Raw genomic sequence first — 22,640 nt, 5'->3', positions numbered from 1 at the left:
GGTGCCCGCACCAACACATTGAAACCAGAGAGCTAACCTAGATCCTCATAGAATTTCCAGATAGGCTCATTGCTGTTTTCGTCTCATTGCGCCACTAATCAACCACCAACGTTTTGAACCATTCTTTCACCTGCAGTGTAGCACCCATGACCCCCAGTGGCCTTAACAGTGTAGTCAATATTGTCAAATTGTTGGTATCAGCTTAAAGTTGTTTAAGCTCGTAAACCATTTTATGACAGCACTTATCTAAGTAACCTGGGGAGTGTTCAGTGTTGTGATGGGTTACCAGGTCTGGTCACAGGTTAGCTAAACATTAAGCCCTAGGAGGCCTAGTGTTGTGGTGGAGGAAGAAGGAGTTACCGTCTCAAATGCTGACATACAGAGGAATCTTAACGTCACAATCTGCTGTGTACCTTGCACCTCCACACAACCTCAGGCAGCCAGGAGGACGTCCAGACACAAGGACAGACAGCAGCCACGAGGTGCACCGCGGGTAAGAGTCTGTTTTTCTACATCTACACACAACAAGGACAAGAGGATATAATGTTCAATGTATACGTTTTGGCGCAAGGCCTTTCCCAAGACCAGTCTCCATTGTTGTCTATGTCAAGACACAGACATGCTTCTACGTTTCACAAGGCATGGTCTTGCTTCAGAACTCGAACGAGTGCACAATATGAGATTTGTATATTCAAATAGCATTTTGCATTACAATAGCCTTGTGAGTGTGTTCTAAAGTGTGTTTAGTCATTGGTGATTAAAGGTAGCCTTCTGTGTTGTGTGACAGTGCTACGAAGTAACTTGTTTGATTCTAAAATGAAAATGAAGACTCTACTGTACATTTTTGTGGTTTTTTTGATGAATAATGAATTGTTAACTGCTACCCCCTCAGCATACATGAATATGCTAGCCTACATTGACTGCTGAACCCAAAATAAACATGTTGATAGTCAACATACAACATCGCCAGTCCTTTCTAGGTCTACCTATAATAGAAAAAAGGCATCCTTCCTTTAATAAAAGCCCTGTGATAAAAGCTGTCCGGTCCCTCCACAGCTAGAATAATGACAGTCAGCAGATAGCTGGGAACATGACACTGCAGATATCACCACAACCTGACAGCCTGCACAGACCTCTCCTTGCCAAGAGGTTGAATGTGGGTGTGTGTGTGTGTGTGTGTGTGTGTAACAGTCGAGCAGGAAGGGAAGGGATGAATTCTGTATGCAAATAAGAAATGGAAATGCTTGTATAAGGACTGGCATGCTGGGGCGTGTGAGTGTGAGTATCCTCCTCATCCTAATGTTAGTCATTAGGCCAGGTTAGGATATTCATGAGGAAAGACTAAGCCAAACCTTAGAATGACATTACAGTAATAAGTCATGAATGACTTGACTGTGCCTATCAAATGCTATGCTGTGACACGGGTCGCAAGTTATTTTCTCTCACTACGATTCATTCATCAAAGTAATACGTAAGGACATTTACTGTACAGCTAAACATAGAAAAATAGAAGGGCTGGATGCTGGAGAGACGTTAAATATTTGAGCTAATGATCACCTTTGATTGTGTCCGGACAGGGCATGGGGAACACACAGAAAGTATTCATACCCCTTGACTTATTCCACATTTTGTTGTGTTACAGCCTAATTACTTTCTGAAGGCACCGGATTTCATTTGGAGATGAGTAACCTGGATGTTTGGACCAAGGACACACAGCCACAGGGAGAAGGTCATTCCTGGAATCATTACTGCAGAGAAAACAAACTTGAGGGATTTTTCTTTTTTCTGTCATTCTAGGTCTTGAGGATGCAATGGAATTTCCAAGGTAAGTTTTTTTAGTTTTTGTTTTGATGGCTACTAATTGTACTAGAGACAATGGTCATAATACAAAATAGGACATTATCGAATATGTCCTTAACACACATCCTTAAAGCCAATTCATGTTTAAACTTTGACTTTTTTATTTTCCTTACTCAAAAGATTCACCTTCAATCCGAAAGAGGGGATCGACAATCCAGCCTTGATCATCTCAGACGACCCGGGTAAGGTTTGAGAACGAACACATCCAAAATCATCCATCATTTCCCCCCAACGCATGGAAGATGGTCTGACGAACACTAGTTCATCAATCATAGTAATCAAGATAAACCTGACTTCTTTAGGTATCCACACACAATGCCCATGCTATGTCAATGGCAGTGTTTTGTCTTGCCCTCCAGAGCCAGACCCCAGTCCGGTACCCCGCCTGTGCCAGATAAAGTGCAAAGAGGGCCAGAGTTTTGGCTTCCATCTGCGAATGGAGAGGAGCTGCCGGGGCTATGTTGTCCGCCAGGTGGATCCGTGGAGTCCTGCAGCGCTCAGTGGGCTCAGGGACGGGGACCATGTGCTGGAGGTCAACGAGGAATTTGTCGACAACATGGAGTTCCCGAGGGTGAGAACCAGACGTACCGTTATGTCAGTGGAATCACTGTGCACACGTTTCTTAAAGCTTTGGCACACAGATGTGAGTTCTGTATGTAATGTGCGTCTGCTTCATCGCATGTGGGTCAGAACCAGACTTTAAGAGATCTGAGAGAACCTCTTCTCTTACAATGTCTCCGACAGTGTCCTCTGCAAATAAAGCTGCCACACGCTACATAAAGCTGCCACACGCTACATAAAGCTGCCACACGCTACACAAAGCTGCCACACGCTACATAAAGCTGCCACACGCTACATAAAGCTGCCACACGCTACATAAAGCTGCCACACGCTACACAAAGCTGCCACACGCTACATAAAGCTGCCACACGCTACATAAAGCTGCCACACGCTACACAAAGCTGCCAAAGGCTACACAAAGCTGCCACACGCTACATAAAGCTGCCACACGCTACACAAAGCTGCCACACGCTACACAAAGCTGCCACACGCTACATAAAGCTGCCACACGCTACATAAAGCTGCCACACGCTACATCCGACAGTGTCCTCTGCAAATAAAGCTGCCACACGCTACATAAAGCTGCCACACGCTACATAAAGCTGCCACACGCTACACAAAGCTGCCACACGCTACATAAAGCTGCCACACGCTACACAAAGCTGCCACACGCTACATAAAGCTGCCACACGCTACATAAAGCTGCCACACGCTACACAAAGCTGCCACACGCTACATAAAGCTGCCACACGCTACATAAAGCTGCCACACGCTACACAAAGCTGCCACACGCTACATAAAGCTGCCACACGCTACATCCGACAGTGTCCTCTGCAAATAAAGCTGCCACACGCTACATAAAGCTGCCACACGCTACACAAAGCTGCCACACGCTACATAAAGCTGCCACACGCTACATCCGACAGTGTCCTCTGCACATAAAGCTGCCACATGCTACATAAAGCTGCCACACGCTACATTGAACAGTGTCCTCTGCACATAAAGCTGCCACACGCTACATCCGACAGTGTCCTCTGCACATAAAGCTGCCACACGTTACATCCGACAGTGTCCTCTGCACATAAAGCTGCCACACGTTACATCCGACAGTGTCCTCTGCACATAAAGTTGCCACACGTTACATCCAACAGTGTCCTCTGCACATAAAGCTGCCACACGCTACATCCGACAGTGTCCTCTGCACATAAAGCTGCCACACGCTACATAAAGCTGCCACACCCTACATCCGACAGTGTCCTCTGCACATAAAGATGCCACATGCTACATTCGACAGTGTCCTCTGCACATAAAGCTGCCACACGCTACATCCGACAGTGTCCTCTGCACATAAAGCTGCCACACGCTACATCCGACAGTGTCCTCTGCACATAAAGCTGCCACACGTTACATCTGATAGTGTCCTCTGCACATGAAGCTGCCACACGTTACATCCGACAGTGTCCTCTGCACATAAAGCTGCCACACGTTACATCCGACAGTGTCCTCTGCACATAAAGCTGCCACACATTACATCCGACAGTGTCCTCTGCACATAAAGCTGCCACATGTTACATCCGACAGTGTCCTCTGCACATAAAGCTGCCACACGCTACATCTGACAGTGTCCTCTGCACATAAAGCTGCCACACACTACATAAAGCTGCCACACGCTACATTCGACAGTGTCCTCTGCACATAAAGCTGCCACACGCTACATCCGACAGTGTCCTCTGTACATAAAGCTGCCACACGTTACATCCGACAGTGTCCTCTGCACATAAAGCTGCCACACGCTACATCCGACAGTGTCCTCTGCACATAAAGCTGCCACACGCTACATCCGACAGTGTCCTCTGCAAATAAAGCTGCCACACGCTACATAAAGCTGCCACACGCTACACAAAGCTGCCACACGCTACATAAAGCTGCCACACGCTACATCTGACAGTGTCCTCTGCACATAAAGCTGCCACATGCTACATAAAGCTGCCACACGCTACATTCAACAGTGTCCTCTGCACATAAAGCTGCCACACGCTACATCCGACAGTGTCCTCTGCACATAAAGCTGCCACACGTTACATCCGACAGTGTCCTCTGCACATAAAGCTGCCACACGTTTCATCCGACAGTGTCCTCTGCACATAAAGCTGCCACACGCTACATCCGACAGTGTCCTCTGCACATAAAGCTGCCACACGCTACATAAAGCTGCCACACCCTACATCCGACAGTGTCCTCTGCACATAAAGATGCCACATGCTACATTCGACAGTGTCCTCTGCACATAAAGCTGCCACACGCTACATCCGACAGTGTCCTCTGCACATAAAGCTGCCACACGTTACATCTGATAGTGTCCTCTGCACATGAAGCTGCCACACGTTACATCCGACAGTGTCCTCTGCACATAAAGCTGCCACACGTTACATCCGACAGTGTCCTCTGCACATAAAGCTGCCACACGTTACATCCGACAGTGTCCTCTGCACATAAAGCTGCCACATGTTACATCCGACAGTGTCCTCTGCACATAAAGCTGCCACACGCTACATCCGACAGTGTCCTCTGCACATAAAGCTGCCACACGCTACATAAAGCTGCCACATGCTACATCCGACAGTGTCCTCTGCAAATAAAGCTGCCACACGCTACATAAAGCTGCCACACGCTACACAAAGCTGCCACACGCTACATAAAGCTGCCACACGCTACATCCGACAGAGTCCTCTGCACATAAAGCTGCCACATGCTACATAAAGCTGCCACACGCTACATTGAACAGTGTCCTCTGCACATAAAGCTGCCACACGCTACATCCGACAGTGTCCTCTGCACATAAAGCTGCCACACGTTACATCCGACAGTGTCCTCTGCACATAAAGCTGCCACACGTTACATCCGACAGTGTCCTCTGCACATAAAGTTGCCACACGTTACATCCAACAGTGTCCTCTGCACATAAAGCTGCCACACCCTACATCCGACAGTGTCCTCTGCACATAAAGCTGCCACACGCTACATAAAGCTGCCACACCCTACATCCGACAGTGTCCTCTGCACATAAAGATGCCACATGCTACATTCGACAGTGTCCTCTGCACATAAAGCTGCCACACGCTACATCCGACAGTGTCCTCTGCACATAAAGCTGCCACACGCTACATCCGACAGTGTCCTCTGCACATAAAGCTGCCACACGTTACATCCGACAGTGTCCTCTGCACATAAAGCTGCCACATGTTACATCCGACAGTGTCCTCTGCACATAAAGCTGCCACACGCTACATCCGACAGTGTCCTCTGCACATAAAGCTGCCACACGCTACATAAAGCTGCCACACGCTACATTCGACAGTGTCCTCTGCACATAAAGCTGCCACACGCTACATCCGACAGTGTCCTCTGTACATAAAGCTGCCACACGTTACATCCGACAGTGTCCTCTGCACATAAAGCTGCCACACGCTACATCCGACAGTGTCCTCTGCACATAAAGCTGCCACACGCTACATCCGACAGTGTCCTCTGCAAATAAAGCTGCCACACGCTACATAAAGCTGCCACACGCTACACAAAGCTGCCACACGCTACACAAAGCTGCCACACGCTACATAAAGCTGCCACACGCTACATCTGACAGTGTCCTCTGCACATAAAGCTGACACACGCTACATCCGACAGTGTCCTCTGCACATAAAGCTGCCACACGTTACATCCGACAGTGTCCTCTGCACATAAAGCTGCCACACGTTACATCCGACAGTGTCCTCTGCACATAAAGTTGCCACACGTTTCATCCGACAGTGTCCTCTGCACATAAAGCTGCCACACGCTACATCCGACAGTGTCCTCTGCACATAAAGCTGCCACACGCTACATAAAGCTGCCACACCCTACATCCGACAGTGTCCTCTGCACATAAAGATGCCACATGCTACATTCGACAGTGTCCTCTGCACATAAAGCTGCCACACGCTACATCCGACAGTGTCCTCTGCACATAAAGCTGCCACACGTTACATCTGATAGTGTCCTCTGCACATGAAGCTGCCACACGTTACATCCGACAGTGTCCTCTGCACATAAAGCTGCCACACGTTACATCCGACAGTGTCCTCTGCACATAAAGCTGCCACACGTTACATCCGACAGTGTCCTCTGCACATAAAGCTGCCACATGTTACATCCGACAGTGTCCTCTGCACATAAAGCTGCCACACGCTACATCCGACAGTGTCCTCTGCACATAAAGCTGCCACACGCTACATAAAGCTGCCACATGCTACATCCGACAGTGTCCTCCGCACATAAAGCTGCCACACGCTACATCCGACAGTGTCCTCTGCAAATAAAGCTGCCACACGCTACATAAAGCTGCCACACGCTACATAAAGCTGCCACACGCTACATCCGACAGTGTCCTCTGCACATAAAGCTGCCACATGCTACATAAAGCTGCCACACGCTACATTCAACAGTGTCCTCTGCACATAAAGCTGCCACACACTACATCCGACAGTGTCCTCTGCACATAAAGCTGCCACACGTTACATCCAACAGTGTCCTCTGCACATAAAGCTGCCACACGTTACATCCGACAGTGTCCTCTGCACATAAAGCTGCCACATGTTACATCCGACAGTGTCCTCTGCACATAAAGCTGCCACACGCTACATAAAGCTGCCACATGCTACATAAAGCTGCCACACGCTACATTCAACAGTGTCCTCTGCACATAAAGCTGCCACACACTACATCCGACAGTGTCCTCTGCACATAAAGCTGCCACACGTTACATCCAACAGTGTCCTCTGCACATAAAGCTGCCACACGTTACATCCGACAGTGTCCTCTGCACATAAAGCTGCCACATGTTACATCCGACAGTGTCCTCTGCACATAAAGCTGCCACACGCTACATAAAGCTGCCACACGCTACACAAAGCTGCCACACGCTACATAAAGCTGCCACACGCTACATCCGACAGTGTCCTCTGCACATAAAGCTGCCACATGCTACATAAAGCTGCCACACGCTACATTCAACAGTGTCCTCTGCACATAAAGCTGCCACACGCTACATCCGACAGTGTCCTCTGCACATAAAGCTGCCACACGTTACATCCAACAGTGTCCTCTGCACATAAAGCTGCCACACGTTACATCCGACAGTGTCCTCTGCACATAAAGTTGCCACACGTTACATCCGACAGTGTCCTCTGCACATAAAGCTGCCACACGCTACATCCGACAGTGTCCTCTGCACATAAAGCTGCCACACGCTACATAAAGCGGCCACACCCTACATCCGACAGTGTCCTCTGCACATAAAGCTGCCACACGTTACATCCGACAGTGTCCTCTGCACATAAAGCTGCCACATGTTACATCCGACAGTGTCCTCTGCACATAAAGCTGCCACACGCTACATCCAACAGTGTCCTCTGCAGATAAAGCTGCCACACGCTACATAAAGCTGCCACACGCTACATTCGACAGTGTCCTCTGCACATAAAGCTGCCACACGCTACATCCGACAGTGTCCTCTGTACATAAAGCTGCCACACGTTACATCCGACAGTGTCCTCTGCACATAAAGCTGCCACACGCTACATCCGACAGTGTCCTCTGCACATAAAGCTGCCACACGCTACATCCGACAGTGTCCTCTGCACATAAAGCTGCCACACGTTACATCCGACAGTGTCCTCTGCACATAAAGCTGCCACATGTTACATCCGACAGTGTCCTCTGCACATAAAGCTGCCACACGCTACATAAAGCTGCCACACGCTACATTCAACAGTGTCCTCTGCACATAAAGCTGCCACACACTACATCCGACAGTGTCCTCTGCACATAAAGCTGCCACACGTTACATCCAACAGTGTCCTCTGCACATAAAGCTGCCACACGTTACATCCGACAGTGTCCTCTGCACATAAAGCTGCCACATGTTACATCCGACAGTGTCCTCTGCACATAAAGCTGCCACACGCTACATAAAGCTGCCACATGCTACATAAAGCTGCCACACGCTACATTCAACAGTGTCCTCTGCACATAAAGCTGCCACACACTACATCCGACAGTGTCCTCTGCACATAAAGCTGCCACACGTTACATCCAACAGTGTCCTCTGCACATAAAGCTGCCACACGTTACATCCGACAGTGTCCTCTGCACATAAAGCTGCCACATGTTACATCCGACAGTGTCCTCTGCACATAAAGCTGCCACACGCTACATAAAGCTGCCACACGCTACACAAAGCTGCCACACGCTACATAAAGCTGCCACACGCTACATCCGACAGTGTCCTCTGCACATAAAGCTGCCACATGCTACATAAAGCTGCCACACGCTACATTCAACAGTGTCCTCTGCACATAAAGCTGCCACACGCTACATCCGACAGTGTCCTCTGCACATAAAGCTGCCACACGTTACATCCAACAGTGTCCTCTGCACATAAAGCTGCCACACGTTACATCCGACAGTGTCCTCTGCACATAAAGTTGCCACACGTTACATCCGACAGTGTCCTCTGCACATAAAGCTGCCACACGCTACATCCGACAGTGTCCTCTGCACATAAAGCTGCCACACGCTACATAAAGCGGCCACACCCTACATCCGACAGTGTCCTCTGCACATAAAGCTGCCACACGTTACATCCGACAGTGTCCTCTGCACATAAAGCTGCCACATGTTACATCCGACAGTGTCCTCTGCACATAAAGCTGCCACACGCTACATCCAACAGTGTCCTCTGCAGATAAAGCTGCCACACGCTACATAAAGCTGCCACACGCTACATTCGACAGTGTCCTCTGCACATAAAGCTGCCACACGCTACATCCGACAGTGTCCTCTGTACATAAAGCTGCCACACGTTACATCCGACAGTGTCCTCTGCACATAAAGCTGCCACACGCTACATCCGACAGTGTCCTCTGCACATAAAGCTGCCACACGCTACATCCGACAGTGTCCTCTGCACATAAAGCTGCCACACGTTACATCCGACAGTGTCCTCTGCACATAAAGCTGCCACATGTTACATCCGACAGTGTCCTCTGCACATAAAGCTGCCACACGCTACATAAAGCTGCCACATGCTACATCCGACAGTGTCCTCTGCACATAAAGCTGCCACACGTTACATCCGACAGTGTCCTCTGCACATAAAGCTGCCACATGTTACATCCGACAGTGTCCTCTGCACATAAAGCTGCCACACGCTACATCCGACAGTGTCCTCTGCAGATAAAGCTGCCACACGCTACATAAAGCTGCCACACGCTACATTCGACAGTGTCCTCTGCACATAAAGCTGCCACACGCTACATCCGACAGTGTCCTCTGTACATAAAGCTGCCACACGTTACATCCGACAGTGTCCTCTGCACATAAAGCTGCCACACGCTACATCCGACAGTGTCCTCTGCACATAAAGCTGCCACACGCTACATCCGACAGTGTCCTCTGCACATAAAGCTGCCACACGTTACATCCGACAGTGTCCTCTGCACATAAAGCTGCCACATGTTACATCCGACAGTGTCCTCTGCACATAAAGCTGCCACACGCTACATAAAGCTGCCACATGCTACATAAAGCTGCCACACGCTACATTCAACAGTGTCCTCTGCACATAAAGCTGCCACACGCTACATCCGACAGTGTCCTCTGCACATAAAGCTGCCACACGCTACATCCGACAGTGTCCTCTGCACATAAAGCTGCCACACACCATTCTGGCTGGGACAAGGCTTACCTACTTGGTCTAAACAGAGTCTTTGTTTCGTAGCTGAAGCATGTTCTGCTCTGATTGACAGGTGGTGCAGAGAATCCAGGCATGTGGGCTGCAGCTGTTCCTGCTGGTTCTGAAGGGGGAGGAGTATAAGGAGGCGCTGGCCCAGGGACTGGACATCCAGGCTCTGACCAGGGCTTACCGAGGGGAGACATGTTCCCGGCCCAGGCTGTGTCACATCACCAGAGACCCTGTCTTAGGTCTGGGAATCAGCATCATCCCCATTGAAGGTAGCTATGAGTTATTCATTCCGTAATCTTTTTTGGCAGATGATTTGCTAAACAGTAGGAAGGAGAGCGGGGGAGACGGGAAGGCAGATAAGGGTCGAGTCAAATTTGAGAAACGGCGGACTGTGGAATTGAACTCAGGTTATCAACCTAGGTTGATTTAGGGTTAGTCGAGAGACGGTCGAGAGATGTTTGCCACTCAATCAAACTCTGGCATCTTTCTTATCTTTTCAATATCAAAATATTGTGCAGAGTTAATGTAAATGTTAAGGCCTGCATAGTATGATTATGAGACTGAAAATATTTGGCATGGGCCCTGAGCTGCACCATTGAGAGCATCTTGACTTCGCTCTTAGAAAATAGGGTTCCAAAAGGGTTCTTTGGCTATCCCCATAGGAGAACCCTTTTTGGTTCCAGGTAGAACCCTTTTCTGTTCCAGGTAGAACTCTTTTGGGTTCCATGTAAAACCCTCTGTGTAAAGGGTTATAACCTGGAACCAAAAAGGGTTATCCTATTCTACAACTAGATTGGAGTCCACCTGTGGTAAATTCTATTGATTGGACATCGTTTGGAAAGGCACACACCTGTCTATATAAGGTCCCACAGCAAAAACGAAACCATGAGGTCGGAATTGTCCGTAGAGCTCTGAGGCTGCCACATCCTGATCTATTTCACCTGTCTTTGTGTTTGTCTCCACCTCCCTCCAGGTGTCTCCCATCTTCCCCATAATCCCTATACCTGTGTTCTCTGTTTGTCTGTTGCCTGTTCGTCAAGCCTATCAGTGTTTTCCCCCTTGCTCCTGTCTGTTTCTAGTTCCTGTTTTCTAGTTTTCCCAGTTTTGACCATTCTGCCTGCCCTGATCCTAAGCCTGCCTGCCGTTCTGTACCTTGTCACATCACACTGGATTATTGACCTCTGCCTGCCCTAACCCTGAGACAGCTTGCCGTTCTGTACCTTTTTGGATTACCGACCTTTGCCTGCCTTTGACCTGTCGTTTTGCCTGCCCCCTGATCTAGTAATAAATAATGTTACTTCGACACTGTCTGCATCTGGGTCTTCCCTAAAACGAGATAGTAAGAACTGGCCATGACTGACCCAGCAGACTCGGACCAGTTCCGCAACACCATCTCCTCCCAAGGAGCCACCATTGGAAGGCACGAGGAGTTGCTTTGTGGTCTTATGGAAGGGTTTCAGACCTTGGCCGAACGCCATGACCAAGTGTTGAACGCATTGCTGGAGCAATTCTGTGGGGTTGTTTGTTAGGCAGCCTACCACGACTGTAACCTCCCAGCACCTCAGTAACCTGGCTGTTAGCAGCAATGCCTCCCCGGCCACCCCAGTTTACTGGGAAATCTGCTTAACTCCCCCGGAATGATTGAGAGTCGAGCACTTGTCAGGCATTTCTTGCTCAGTGTTCCCTCATCATCGAGCTGCAACCCTCCTCCTTCCCCTCGGACCCCTCTAAGATAGCGTACCTCGACACGCTAATGTCTGCGAGGGCTCTCGCCTGGGCAACGGTAGTATGGGAACAACAGTCGGCCGGCCGTATGCTTCAGTCTGGAGGAGTTCGTGGCGGAGGTAAAGAAAGTTTTCGATGCTCCATTGTCCGGGAGAGAGGCTGCCCAGAAGTTACTCTAGCTTCGGACTTCCGCAGTGTGGTAGCAGACTACGCGGTGGATTTCTGCACGTTGGCAGCTGAGAGTGCCTGGAACACGGAAGCATTGTTCTACATGTTCCTGCACAGTTTTGGAGGAAGTAAAGGACGAGCTTGCAGCCTGGGAACTACCGACGGAGCTTGACTCGCTCATGGCCTTGACCATTCGGATTGATGGCGACTACGGGAATGAAGGAAGGAGAGGAGATTCGATTCCACCTCACCTCCGAGGCATCCCGGAAGTTCCCGATGGCTCTGTTACCGAGAGAAGCTAAGGTTACCCGAGTTCCCCCGAGAGTCTCCGAAGTCTGCCGATTCACCTCTTTCCGAGCCAATGCAACTAGGCAGAGCTAGGCTGTCTCCAGCCGAACGGCAAAAAGGCTTCACACTAAGAGTTGCCTGTATTGTGGGACTACTGGTAATTTTGTCTCCACCTGTTCACTAAAAGACCAAGCTCACCGGTAGGAGCGAGTACTCTGGTGGGCCATACGGATAACTTTTCCTCTCCTCGTACTCGCATCACATTTTCATGACATTTTACTGTGGGGGATCGAAATCTCTCCGGGTGCTCATCAAGGACCGATGAGTGCTTTATGGACGCTACCTTGGAATCGGAGCTGGAAATCCCCACTCAGCCCCTCTCCATTCCCATGGAAGTTAGAGCAGTGGACGGGCACTCTATAGGTCAGGTTACCCACAATACCACCCCCATCAACCTATGTGTGTCAGGGAACCACAGCGAGACGATCCAATTCCTACTCATTAAGTCTCCTCAGGTTCCTGTGGTGTTGGGATTCTCTTGGCTCCAGTGACACAATCCCATCATAGACTGGACTGCTGGTGACATCATGGGCTGGAACCCGTTCTGCCATGCTCAATGCCTGAAGCGCAGTCTGCCCCGGGACGTCTTCCTAGGGGCTCGGAAGTTGTTCCTTACCTCTCTGCCATTCCCGCGGAGTACCTGGACCTCAGGGAGGTGTTCATTAAGGCCCGGCCATTTTTCTTCCGCTGCACCGACCCTATAAATGCAGGATTGACCTTCTCCCAGGCACCACTCCGCGCCTGGGACGGAGACCAAGGCTATATAGACATACATTGAGGATTCCCTAGCTGCAGGGTTCATCTGTCCTTTTGCCTCCCCTATCGTCACAGGGTTCTTCTTTGTGGAGAAGAAGGACAAACCCTGCGCACGTGCATCGACTACCGGGGCCTCAACAACATCACGGTGAAGAACCGCTACCTGCTACCACTCATCTCCTCAGCTTTCAATGCGTCTCCAGGGGGCCATGTTCTCCAAGCTGGACCTATGGAACATCTACCACCTGGTGTGGATACGGGAAGGGGATGAGTGGAAGACTGCCTTCAACACAACCAGTGGTCACTATGAGTATCTGGACATGCATTTTGGCCTTACCAACACCCCAGCTGTGTTCCAGGCTCTGGTTAATGATGTTCTTCGCAACACGTTGAACCGGTTTGTCTTTGTCTACCTCGACGACTTCCTCGTCTTCCCCGCTCCGGCCAAGGACACGTGCTCCACATCTGACAGGTTCTCCAACGCCTGGAGAACCAGCTTTTTGTGAAAGCAGAGAAGTGAAAATTCCATCGCTCCACATCTCCTTCCTGGGTTAAATCCTCACTGCAAGGAGTGTACAGAGGGAGAGAATTAGAGGGAGCATGCTTAAATTTACACAGGACATCAGATAAGACAGGAGAAATATTCCAAATATAACAGACTGACCCTAGCCCGCCGACACAAACTATTGCAGCATAAATACTGGAGGCTGAGACAGGAGGGGTCAGGAGACACTGTGGCCCCGTCCGACGGTACCCCTGGACAGGGCCAACCAGGCAGGATATAACCCCACCCACTTTGCCAAGGCACAGCCCCCACACCACCAGAGGGATATCTTCAACCACCAACTTACTACCCTAAAACAAGGCTGAGTATAGCCCACAATGATCTCTCCCACAGCACGAACCCGGGGGGGTGCCAACCCGGACAGGAAGACACGTCAGTGACTCAACCCACTCAAGTGACGCACCCCCCCTAGGGACGGCATGGAAGAGCACCAGTAAGACAGTGACTCAGCCCCCGTAATAGGGTTAGAGCCAGAGAATCCCGGTGGAGAGAGGGGAACCGGCCAGGCAGAGACAGCAAGGGCGGTTCGTCGCTCCAGTGCCTTTCCGTTCACCTTCACACCCCTGGCCCAGACTACACTCAATCATAGGACCTACTGAAGAGATGAGCCTTCCATAAAGACTTAAAGGTTGAGACCGAGTTTGCGTCTCTCACATGGGTAGGCAGATCATTTCATAAAAATGGAGCTCTAAAGGAGAAAGCCCTGCCTCCAGCTGTTTGCTTAGAAATTCTAGGGACAAGGCCTGCGTCTTGTGACCATAGCCTACGTGTAGGTATGCAAGGCAGGACCAAATTGGAGAGATAGGTAGGAGCAAGCCCATGTAATGCTTTGTAGGTTAGCAGTAAAACCTTGAAATCAGCCCTAGTCTTAACAGGAAGCCAGTGTAGAGAGGCTAGCACTGGAGTAATATGATCATATCTTTTGGTTCTAGTCAAGATTCTAGCAGCTGTGTTTAGCACTAACTGAAGTTTATTTAGTACTTTATCCGGGTAGCCGGAAAGTAGAGCATTGCAGTAGTCTAATATAGAAGTGACAAAAGCATGGATGAACATTTCTGCATCATTTTTGTACAAAATGTTTCAGATTTTTTGCAATGTTACATAGATGGAAAAAAGCTGTCCTTGAAGTAGTCTTGATATGTTAATCAAAAGAGAGATCAGGGTCCAGAGTAACGCTGAGGTTCTACACAGTTTTATTTGAGATGACTGTACAACCATCATATTAATTGTCAGATCAAACAGAAGATCTCTTTGCTTCTTGGGACCTAGAACTAGCATCTATGTTTTGTCCGAGTTCAAAAGGAGAACATTTGCCGCCATCCACTTCCTTATGTCTGAAACACAGGCTTCCAGGGAGGGCAATTTTTGGGGCTTCACCATGTTTCATTGAAATATACAGCTGTGTATCATCCGTATAGCAGTGAAAGTTAACATTATGTTTTCGAATGATATCCCCAAGAGGTAAAATATATAGTGAAAACAATAGTGGTCCTAAAACGGAACCTCGAGGAACACCGAAACTTACAGTTGATTTGTCAGAGGAAAAACCATCCACAGACACAAACAAATATCTTTCCGACAGATAAGATCTAAACCAGGCCTGAACTTGTCCATGTAGACCAATTTGGGTTTCCAATCTCTCCAAAAGAATGTGGTGATCGATGGTGTCAAAAGCAGCACTAAGGTCTAGGAGCACGAGGACAGATGCAGAGCCTTGGTCTGACGCCATTAAAAGGTAATTTACCACTTTCGAGTGCAGTCGCAGTGCTATGATGGGGTCTAAAACCAGACTGAAGCGTTTCGTATACATTGTTTGTCATCAGGAAGGCAGTGAGTTGCTACGCAACAGCTTGAAGGTTTAGAGACCATTACTATTTTCATGAATGTTTCAAGAGATATAGGATTAAAAAACTTGAGTGTCTCCCTTGATCCTAGGTCTTGGCAGTGTTGTGGAGACTCAGGACAACTGAGCTTTGGAGAAATATGCAGATTTAAAGAGGAGTCCGTAATTTGCTTTCTAATGATCATGATCTTTTCATGGAAGAAGTTCATGAATTTATCACTGCTGAAGTGAAAGCCATCCTCTCTTGGGGAATGCTGCTTTTTAGTTCGCTTTGCGACAGTATCAAAAATAAATGTTGGATTGTTCTTATTCTCCTCAATTAAGTTGGAAAAATAGGATGATCGAGCAGCAGTGAGGGCTCTTCGATATCGCACAGCACTGTCTTTCCAAGCTAGTCGGAAGACTTCAAGTTCGGTGGAGCACCATTTCCATTCCAATTTTGTGGAAGCTTGCTTCAGGGCTCGGGTATTTTCTGTATGTCAGGGAGCTAGTTTCTTATGGCAAATTTTTTTTAGGGGTGCGACTATATCTAGGATATTAAGCAAGGTTAAATGTAGTTCCTCAGTTAGGTGGATAACCCATTTTTGTACTCTGACATGGAGAGAGTCTGGAAGGGCTTCTATGAATCTTTGGATTGTAGCACGGCTTTTCCTCTGTGGAGATGGGAGAATCTTCCAGAAGGACAACCATCTCTGCAGCACTCCACCAATCAGGCCTTTATGGTAGAGGGGCCAGACGGAAGCCACTCCTCAGACAGCCCGCGTGGAATTTGCTAAAAGGCACCTAAAGACTCTCAGACCATGAGAAACAAGATTCTCTGGTCTGATGAAACCAGATTAAACTCTTTGGCCTGAATGCCTAGCGTCATGTCTGGAGGAAACCTTGGACCATTCCTACAGTGAAGCATGGTGGTGGCAGAACATCCTGTGGGGATGTTTTTCAGCGGCAGGGACTGGGAAACTAGTCAGGATCGAGGCATGGATGAACGGAGCAAAGTACAGAGAGATCCTTGATGAAAACCTGCTCCAGAGCACTCAGGATGTCAGACTGTGCGAAGGTTCACCTTCCAACAATTCAACGACCCTAAGCACACAGCCAAGACAACGCAGGAGTGGCTTGGGTTCAAGTCTCTGAATGTCCTTGAGTGGCCCAGCCAGAGCCCGGACTTGAACCCTATCGAACATCTCTGGAGAGACCTGAAAATAGCTGTGCAGCAACACTCCCCATCCAACTTGACAGAGTTTGAGATGATCTGCAGAGAAGAATGGGAGAAACTTTCCAAATACAGGTGTGCCAAGCTTGTAGCGTCATACCCAAGAAGACTTGAGGCTGTAATAGCTGCCAAAGGTACTTCAACTAAATACTGAGTAAAGTCTTTTAATACTTATGTAAAGGTAATATTTCTGTTTTTTATTTGTATTAAATTAGCAAAAATGTCTAAACCTGTTTTTGCTCTGTCATTATAGGGTATTATGTGTAGATTGATGAGGGAAGAAAAAAATATTTAATCCATTTTAGAATAGGGCTGGAACCTAACAAAATGTGGAAAAAGTCAAGGGGCCTGAATACTTTCCGAAGGCACCGTACATACGCTAACACACACAGAACACACACATGCATATTGACGCCACACACATACTGTACACTCACACATAGACACACTTTCACACTTTTCACATACCCTGCTTCTACTTTATTTATTATCTATCCTGATTGCCCAGTCACTTTTACCCCTACCTACACGGACATAATTAACTCAACTACCTCCTACCCCTGCACATTGACTCGGTACCTTGTACATAGCCTCTTTATTATTATTTGACTGTTATTTTACATACTTTTTTAACTCTGCTTTGTTGGTAAAGAGCTCATAAGTAAGCATTTCACGGTTGAGTCTACACCTATTGTATTCGGCGTATGTGACAAATAAGATTTGATTACCGAAGAGAGGATCTCTGTGGACATGTTTGTTTGTGTCTGTTTTTTTTTATCTCTCCAGGTCAGAAGGGTCAATACATGTTGAGCACAGTAAGTGAGGGTCCTGCAAAGAGGGCAGGGGTGCGTAGCGGAGATAGACTGGTGTGGATCAACGGTGCCATGGTATCAACGCTCACCCATTCAGCTATCAGTAAAATGGTAAGCATACAGACCCTCCTTCTCGGAGCTGCTCTTGGTAAACAAACCCACATGGCAGATGTGTGTGTGTGTGTCTTAGTATGTCTGTGAGTGTGTGTGTGCACGTGCTAGCATGCTCCTCACTTCTCCCTCAACTTTATCTCTGTGTACTGCTCAGGTGAAGAAATGTAGCGTCCATGTGACCGTCCTCGTCATCGACAGAGAAAGTGAATCGAGCTACGTCCGACGGAAACTGCCCATCTTGCCGATCATGGCCGGCTCTCACAACCTGCCACACAGACCCACAACGATGCATCTGGTCCAGGGGTCAGATGGATATGGCTTCTTATTACGACAAGAGAGGTTGACATCAGGGGGGCCTATTGGTGAGAATGATACACACATACAGCACACACACACACACACACATCATCTAACAATACACCTTTTTTTGCTAGAAACTTCCATTTGTTGTAAGTATGCACGACCATGTTACAAGCACCTACTATGACCACCTTCTAATATCCTATTGTCATCTCTTAATGATCCTAACTAAATGACAGTCATTTTAAGTCCGTAGAAAACATGCTGCATAGAATACATACTGTGGACATTACAAACCTTGTAATAGGACATTAGAAAGACTTATAACAAGTTATGGACATTATACCTGCTGGCTGAGCTGAATTGCTTGTTGTCGATTCCAGCTCACCTACTCCGTGAGGTGGATGTGGGGAGTCCAGCAGAAGAGGCTGGCATGCAGGATGGAGACTTGCTGCTGGCGGTCAATGGGCAGTCTTCGGAGTCCATGGAGCATGAGGATATTGTCAGGACAGTGAGGAAGAGTGGCAACCGGGTTAGCCTCACCACCATGCCCATACACGGAAGAGACTTTTACACGCAGGTGTGTAATTGGACGGAGGTCATGCGCAGTTTGGAAATTAGGAGTCATGCGAGTTCTGGTGTTAGAATATTGATACTGTAGTCAGTAGGATCCTCTGAGTTTTCCTGAATTTAATTTTGTATTGAACCTCACGAGGAAATTACAGTAAGATGATGACTATGTTAAGATGTTGCTTAGATCAATGCTGACACCAAATACAAGATTGTCTAAGAATTATGTCAACTAAAAATACCTTCCCAGTCAAAAACAGTCTATTCTGTTCCCTACCGCAGTTGGGTCTATCTCCCCTGCTATTCCATGAGGACAGTCTGCCAGAAGGGGAGGGGATGAGGAAGACACAGTCCCCTTGCACTGAGATTCAGGATGGGCTGAGTAAAAACGAGCATGGCTCACTTCCTTGTCCAAGACTCTGTGTCCTCGAGAGAGAAGAATCAGGCTTTGGGTTTAATCTGGGCTGTGTTCAACATGAGCCAGGAACGTTCATAGGCCAGGTATTCCTTTGAACATCAACAACATAACACCCTTATCATCGATCTCTCGCTCATTTATTTGTTGTAATCTCTATTATTGTTTCCTGACATAAATAGGCAATTTGAAACACCCCCGATCAAAGTTGTGCTAATGAGTAACAGCTATCATCAATCAAAAGTTCCCAATGTTGATCTGCTGTGTTGTTTTCCACATGCATTGTTATAAATGAGGAAGGCAGGTGTTAAGATGGTTTGTATGAGAAATGAGTGGCACGGTTATGGCTACAGTTTTCTTTTGTCCTGCAGGTGATGGTAAAGGGCTCAGGTCATAGGGCTGGGCTGTGGGAAGGGGATGTCGTTGTGGAGGTAAATGGCCAGAATGTAGAGAATGAGTACTTTGAGGACGTCGTGATGCTGATAAAGAAGTGCGAGTCGTGTTTGAAATTACTGGTTGTGGAGAGGTCAGGGTATGAGAGACTCAAACATAATGGGCTTCCAATCACTCCTGGGGTCATACTCCACAGCACTCAGGTGAGGAACACTCACACACACACAGATACAAATATTAATACTACAGATTGAGATAAATAATATTTATTAATCTAATACGTTGCAGGTTTTAGAGAAAACGAATGATGCTTTCTTGTGATGGAATGCTGAGAAGTGACCCAAGTCGTTATGAAGACAACATTAGGCATCTCACCTAACAGAGGATCTGGCACTGGCACAGCATCAACAACAAACAGCTGCAGTCACTCAGTCATGTCCCAATGATAACACAGTGCAGGACGAAATCAGTGAAGCTATTCCCTCTACTTCTAAATGCAACCTGAAAGAGAAGGACTGAAATAGATGCTTGGCCTGCGCTGTGTCCTAAATACCATCCTATTCCCTATATAGTGCACTACTTTTGACCAGGGTCCTATGGGGGGAGGAAAGGGTGCCACCCTTCGCTCCACATCTCCCAATCTCACATGTCCTCTTTGTCAGGACTAGAGATATGCTATGACCTGCTTCTTGCAATGGATGATTTGCAGAGTAGATTGCACACTGTTTCAATGATTAATATCTCATGTGTATATGATGGGATACTGAAGTTCAGGTTTATTCTAAGGTGAAATCAGGATAAACAAAATAAAATGGGAAAAACATCAGTTGAGAATCTATGATCGTTATTGTATGCGATGATTCAAGGAGGTGCACAAAGTTTAAAGATCTATCACTAAGCACTTGACGAGCCATACAATTGCATAAAACCAGTTCAATCTACAATATATAGCTATGCAAGTATAGACAAAATGATGTATTGTTTATTTTGAGTATTTACATTTTTCTGCTTGTACTGTGTTGATCCTTGTTTGTGTCATCAAACAACACAATCTTATAAAACGTCCATTACAAGCCGAATCCTGATAGGTAAAGGTGGAGGGAGATTCAGTGAGTATCTACAGTGCACACACAAGGCCTACTTCAGCCTTTGCAGAATTTCATATTAAAGCAAATACCTAACATGGATTCTTTCGACATCTTTACCATTACACCAAGAGAGGTCTTAACCTCTTGACGAGGTCATGCAATCGCTAAGGTCGCACTCATGCATTGAGCGCTATTCAAGCTCACCAGCCTGCCATTTCCTCATCGTCACTATTTCTGCTGCAATGATCTGATGTTTAGTATAGGTTTAGTTCACCCTAGATTTAGTTGAGGCCTACTTTATCAGTCCAGACAAGGATATGCGGAGAGGAAACCTCTTTAGACTTTTGAAATAACCCCCTGGATAGTGCAATAGCTCAGCGTATGCGAACGTGGGCGGGTTTCTTAAGGGAGCATGACAGCAGCAGGAAGCTTAATAGTGAGTTTCCTGAAGTCTCACAAGGAGATGGAGACATGTCGGAGGACCGGGCGAGGAAGAGGGTGGATGGCGGAGATGAATCGAGACAGAAAGAAGGGCGCAAAGTACAAACCAGAAACCGACTGAAAAATACAGAGTACTCTCTCCTTTGGGTCAAGAACAGGTCATCAGGTGAAGTGAAGGCTTCCAAGAAAATTCCCAAGTTGACTCTAGCACAGGTGGGAGTACGATTAGTGAAGAAAGTGGATCCATGCCTTAAAAAGTCATGAAGAAGGAGTTGGCTTTTGTCAATTAGGTCAAAGTATCCAGAGGTGGACATGTGTTGATTTTTTGTCTGTCTGCTGCTCAGAGGGACGAAAGTGGTGTCCTGCTTTGCTCTCCAGCGCCATTGAAAGAAGTGATGACTGGGGTGGGGTTTGAGTGTTAAGGTGGATCAATTGAAGTTGGGGATCCCTGGTGTCTGTGATGCACGCCGTTTGGTGCGACTGAGGAAACCCTGTCAGTCCTGACTTCTGATGCCGAGTGTTGGATAAAGTCATGCTGCGCTATATAAGTTATCCCGCGAGAGCTTTTGTTCCAAATCCACTATGTTGTTTCAGGTGCCAGGTTTATGGTAATGTTGTAGCAGTATGTAGGAGGGAGATTCCAATGTGTGAGATATGTGCCGGGGGCCATAGGACAAAAGACTGTGTAGTTTCAGGGTAAAAAGTGGGGTGTTTCAATTGTGGGGATGATCCACCTTAACACTCAAACCCCACCCAGTGGCGCAGTGGTTAAGGGCGCTGTACTGCAGTGCCAGCTGTGCCATCAGTCCCTGGGTTCGCGCCCAGGCTCTGTCGTAACCGGCCGTGACCGGGAGGTCCGTGGGGCGACGCACAATTGGCCTAGCGTAGTCCGGGTTAGGGAGGGATTGGTCAGTAGGGATCTCCTTGTCTCATCGCGCACCAGCGACTCCTGTGGCGGGCCGGGCGCAGTGCGCGCTAGCCAAGGTTGCCAGGTGCACGGTGTAGCCTCCGACACATTGGTGCGGCTGGCTTCCGGGTTGAATGCTGGCTGTGTTAAGAAGCAGTATGGCTGGTTGGGTTGTGTATCGGAGGACACATGACATTCAGCCTTCGTCTCACCCGAGCCCGTACGGGAGTTGTAGCAATGAGACAAGATAGTAGCTACTACAACAATTGGATACCACGAAATTGGGTAGAAAAAAGGGGTCAAATTCAAAAAAAAAAAAAAAAAAAAAAAAAAATTGTGGGGATGGCCATGTTGCTAGGGATCAGAAATGTCCTGTGCGAGTGAAACATATTTAATTTTCAAGGGTGAGAGCAGTGCAGAATGTGTCATATGCTGAGGCAGTGAGGAAAGTAGATGTAGGATGGTGGGCAAAGGGTGAGGGAGCCTGAGAGGATCCCTGTGAGTAGTAGGCCAATACAGAGTGACCCAAACAGTTTGTGCTTTGGCTGCTTGGCATTTTTTGCTATGGTCATTAATTGTACCGCACAGATGGAAAGAAGATCCCAGAAGATTGAATTGGTAGTACATTTTGGGAGAAAGTGGATCCTTGCCTTTTGGCGGATTCATTTGTGGTTTTAGGGTGGGGTGGGAAAGGAGTTGGGTGCAGTTGAGTCAGTGAGTTTTGAGTCTTTACCCAACAAAGTCATGTTAGGAAATATCAGTTAACCTGTTAGAGCTTTTG

The 22,640-nt window shown here is 47.8% G+C and overlaps 1 protein-coding gene across 1 annotated transcript; it reads left to right on the top strand.

Moving 5' to 3' along the window:
* The first annotated feature begins 447 nt into the window (after nucleotides 1-447).
* On the top strand, nucleotides 448-19,928 carry LOC139386249 (NHERF family PDZ scaffold protein 4a). The gene is made up of 11 exons (XM_071131742.1): nucleotides 448-493; nucleotides 1,643-1,825; nucleotides 1,981-2,042; nucleotides 2,220-2,431; nucleotides 10,266-10,470; nucleotides 17,606-17,742; nucleotides 17,900-18,107; nucleotides 18,429-18,625; nucleotides 18,898-19,116; nucleotides 19,402-19,626; nucleotides 19,712-19,928. Exons 2-11 carry the CDS (start codon nucleotides 1,812-1,814, stop codon nucleotides 19,742-19,744), a joined length of 1,512 nt encoding a protein of 503 aa, XP_070987843.1. The 5' UTR covers nucleotides 448-493; nucleotides 1,643-1,811; the 3' UTR covers nucleotides 19,745-19,928.
* The last annotated feature ends 2,712 nt before the right edge of the window (nucleotides 19,929-22,640 follow it).

This window comes from Oncorhynchus clarkii, chromosome 27 (genome assembly GCF_045791955.1).
Source record: "Oncorhynchus clarkii lewisi isolate Uvic-CL-2024 chromosome 27, UVic_Ocla_1.0, whole genome shotgun sequence".
Classification (NCBI taxonomy): Eukaryota; Metazoa; Chordata; class Actinopteri; order Salmoniformes; family Salmonidae; genus Oncorhynchus; species Oncorhynchus clarkii.
This window is presented reverse-complemented; position numbering and strand designations above follow the sequence as displayed.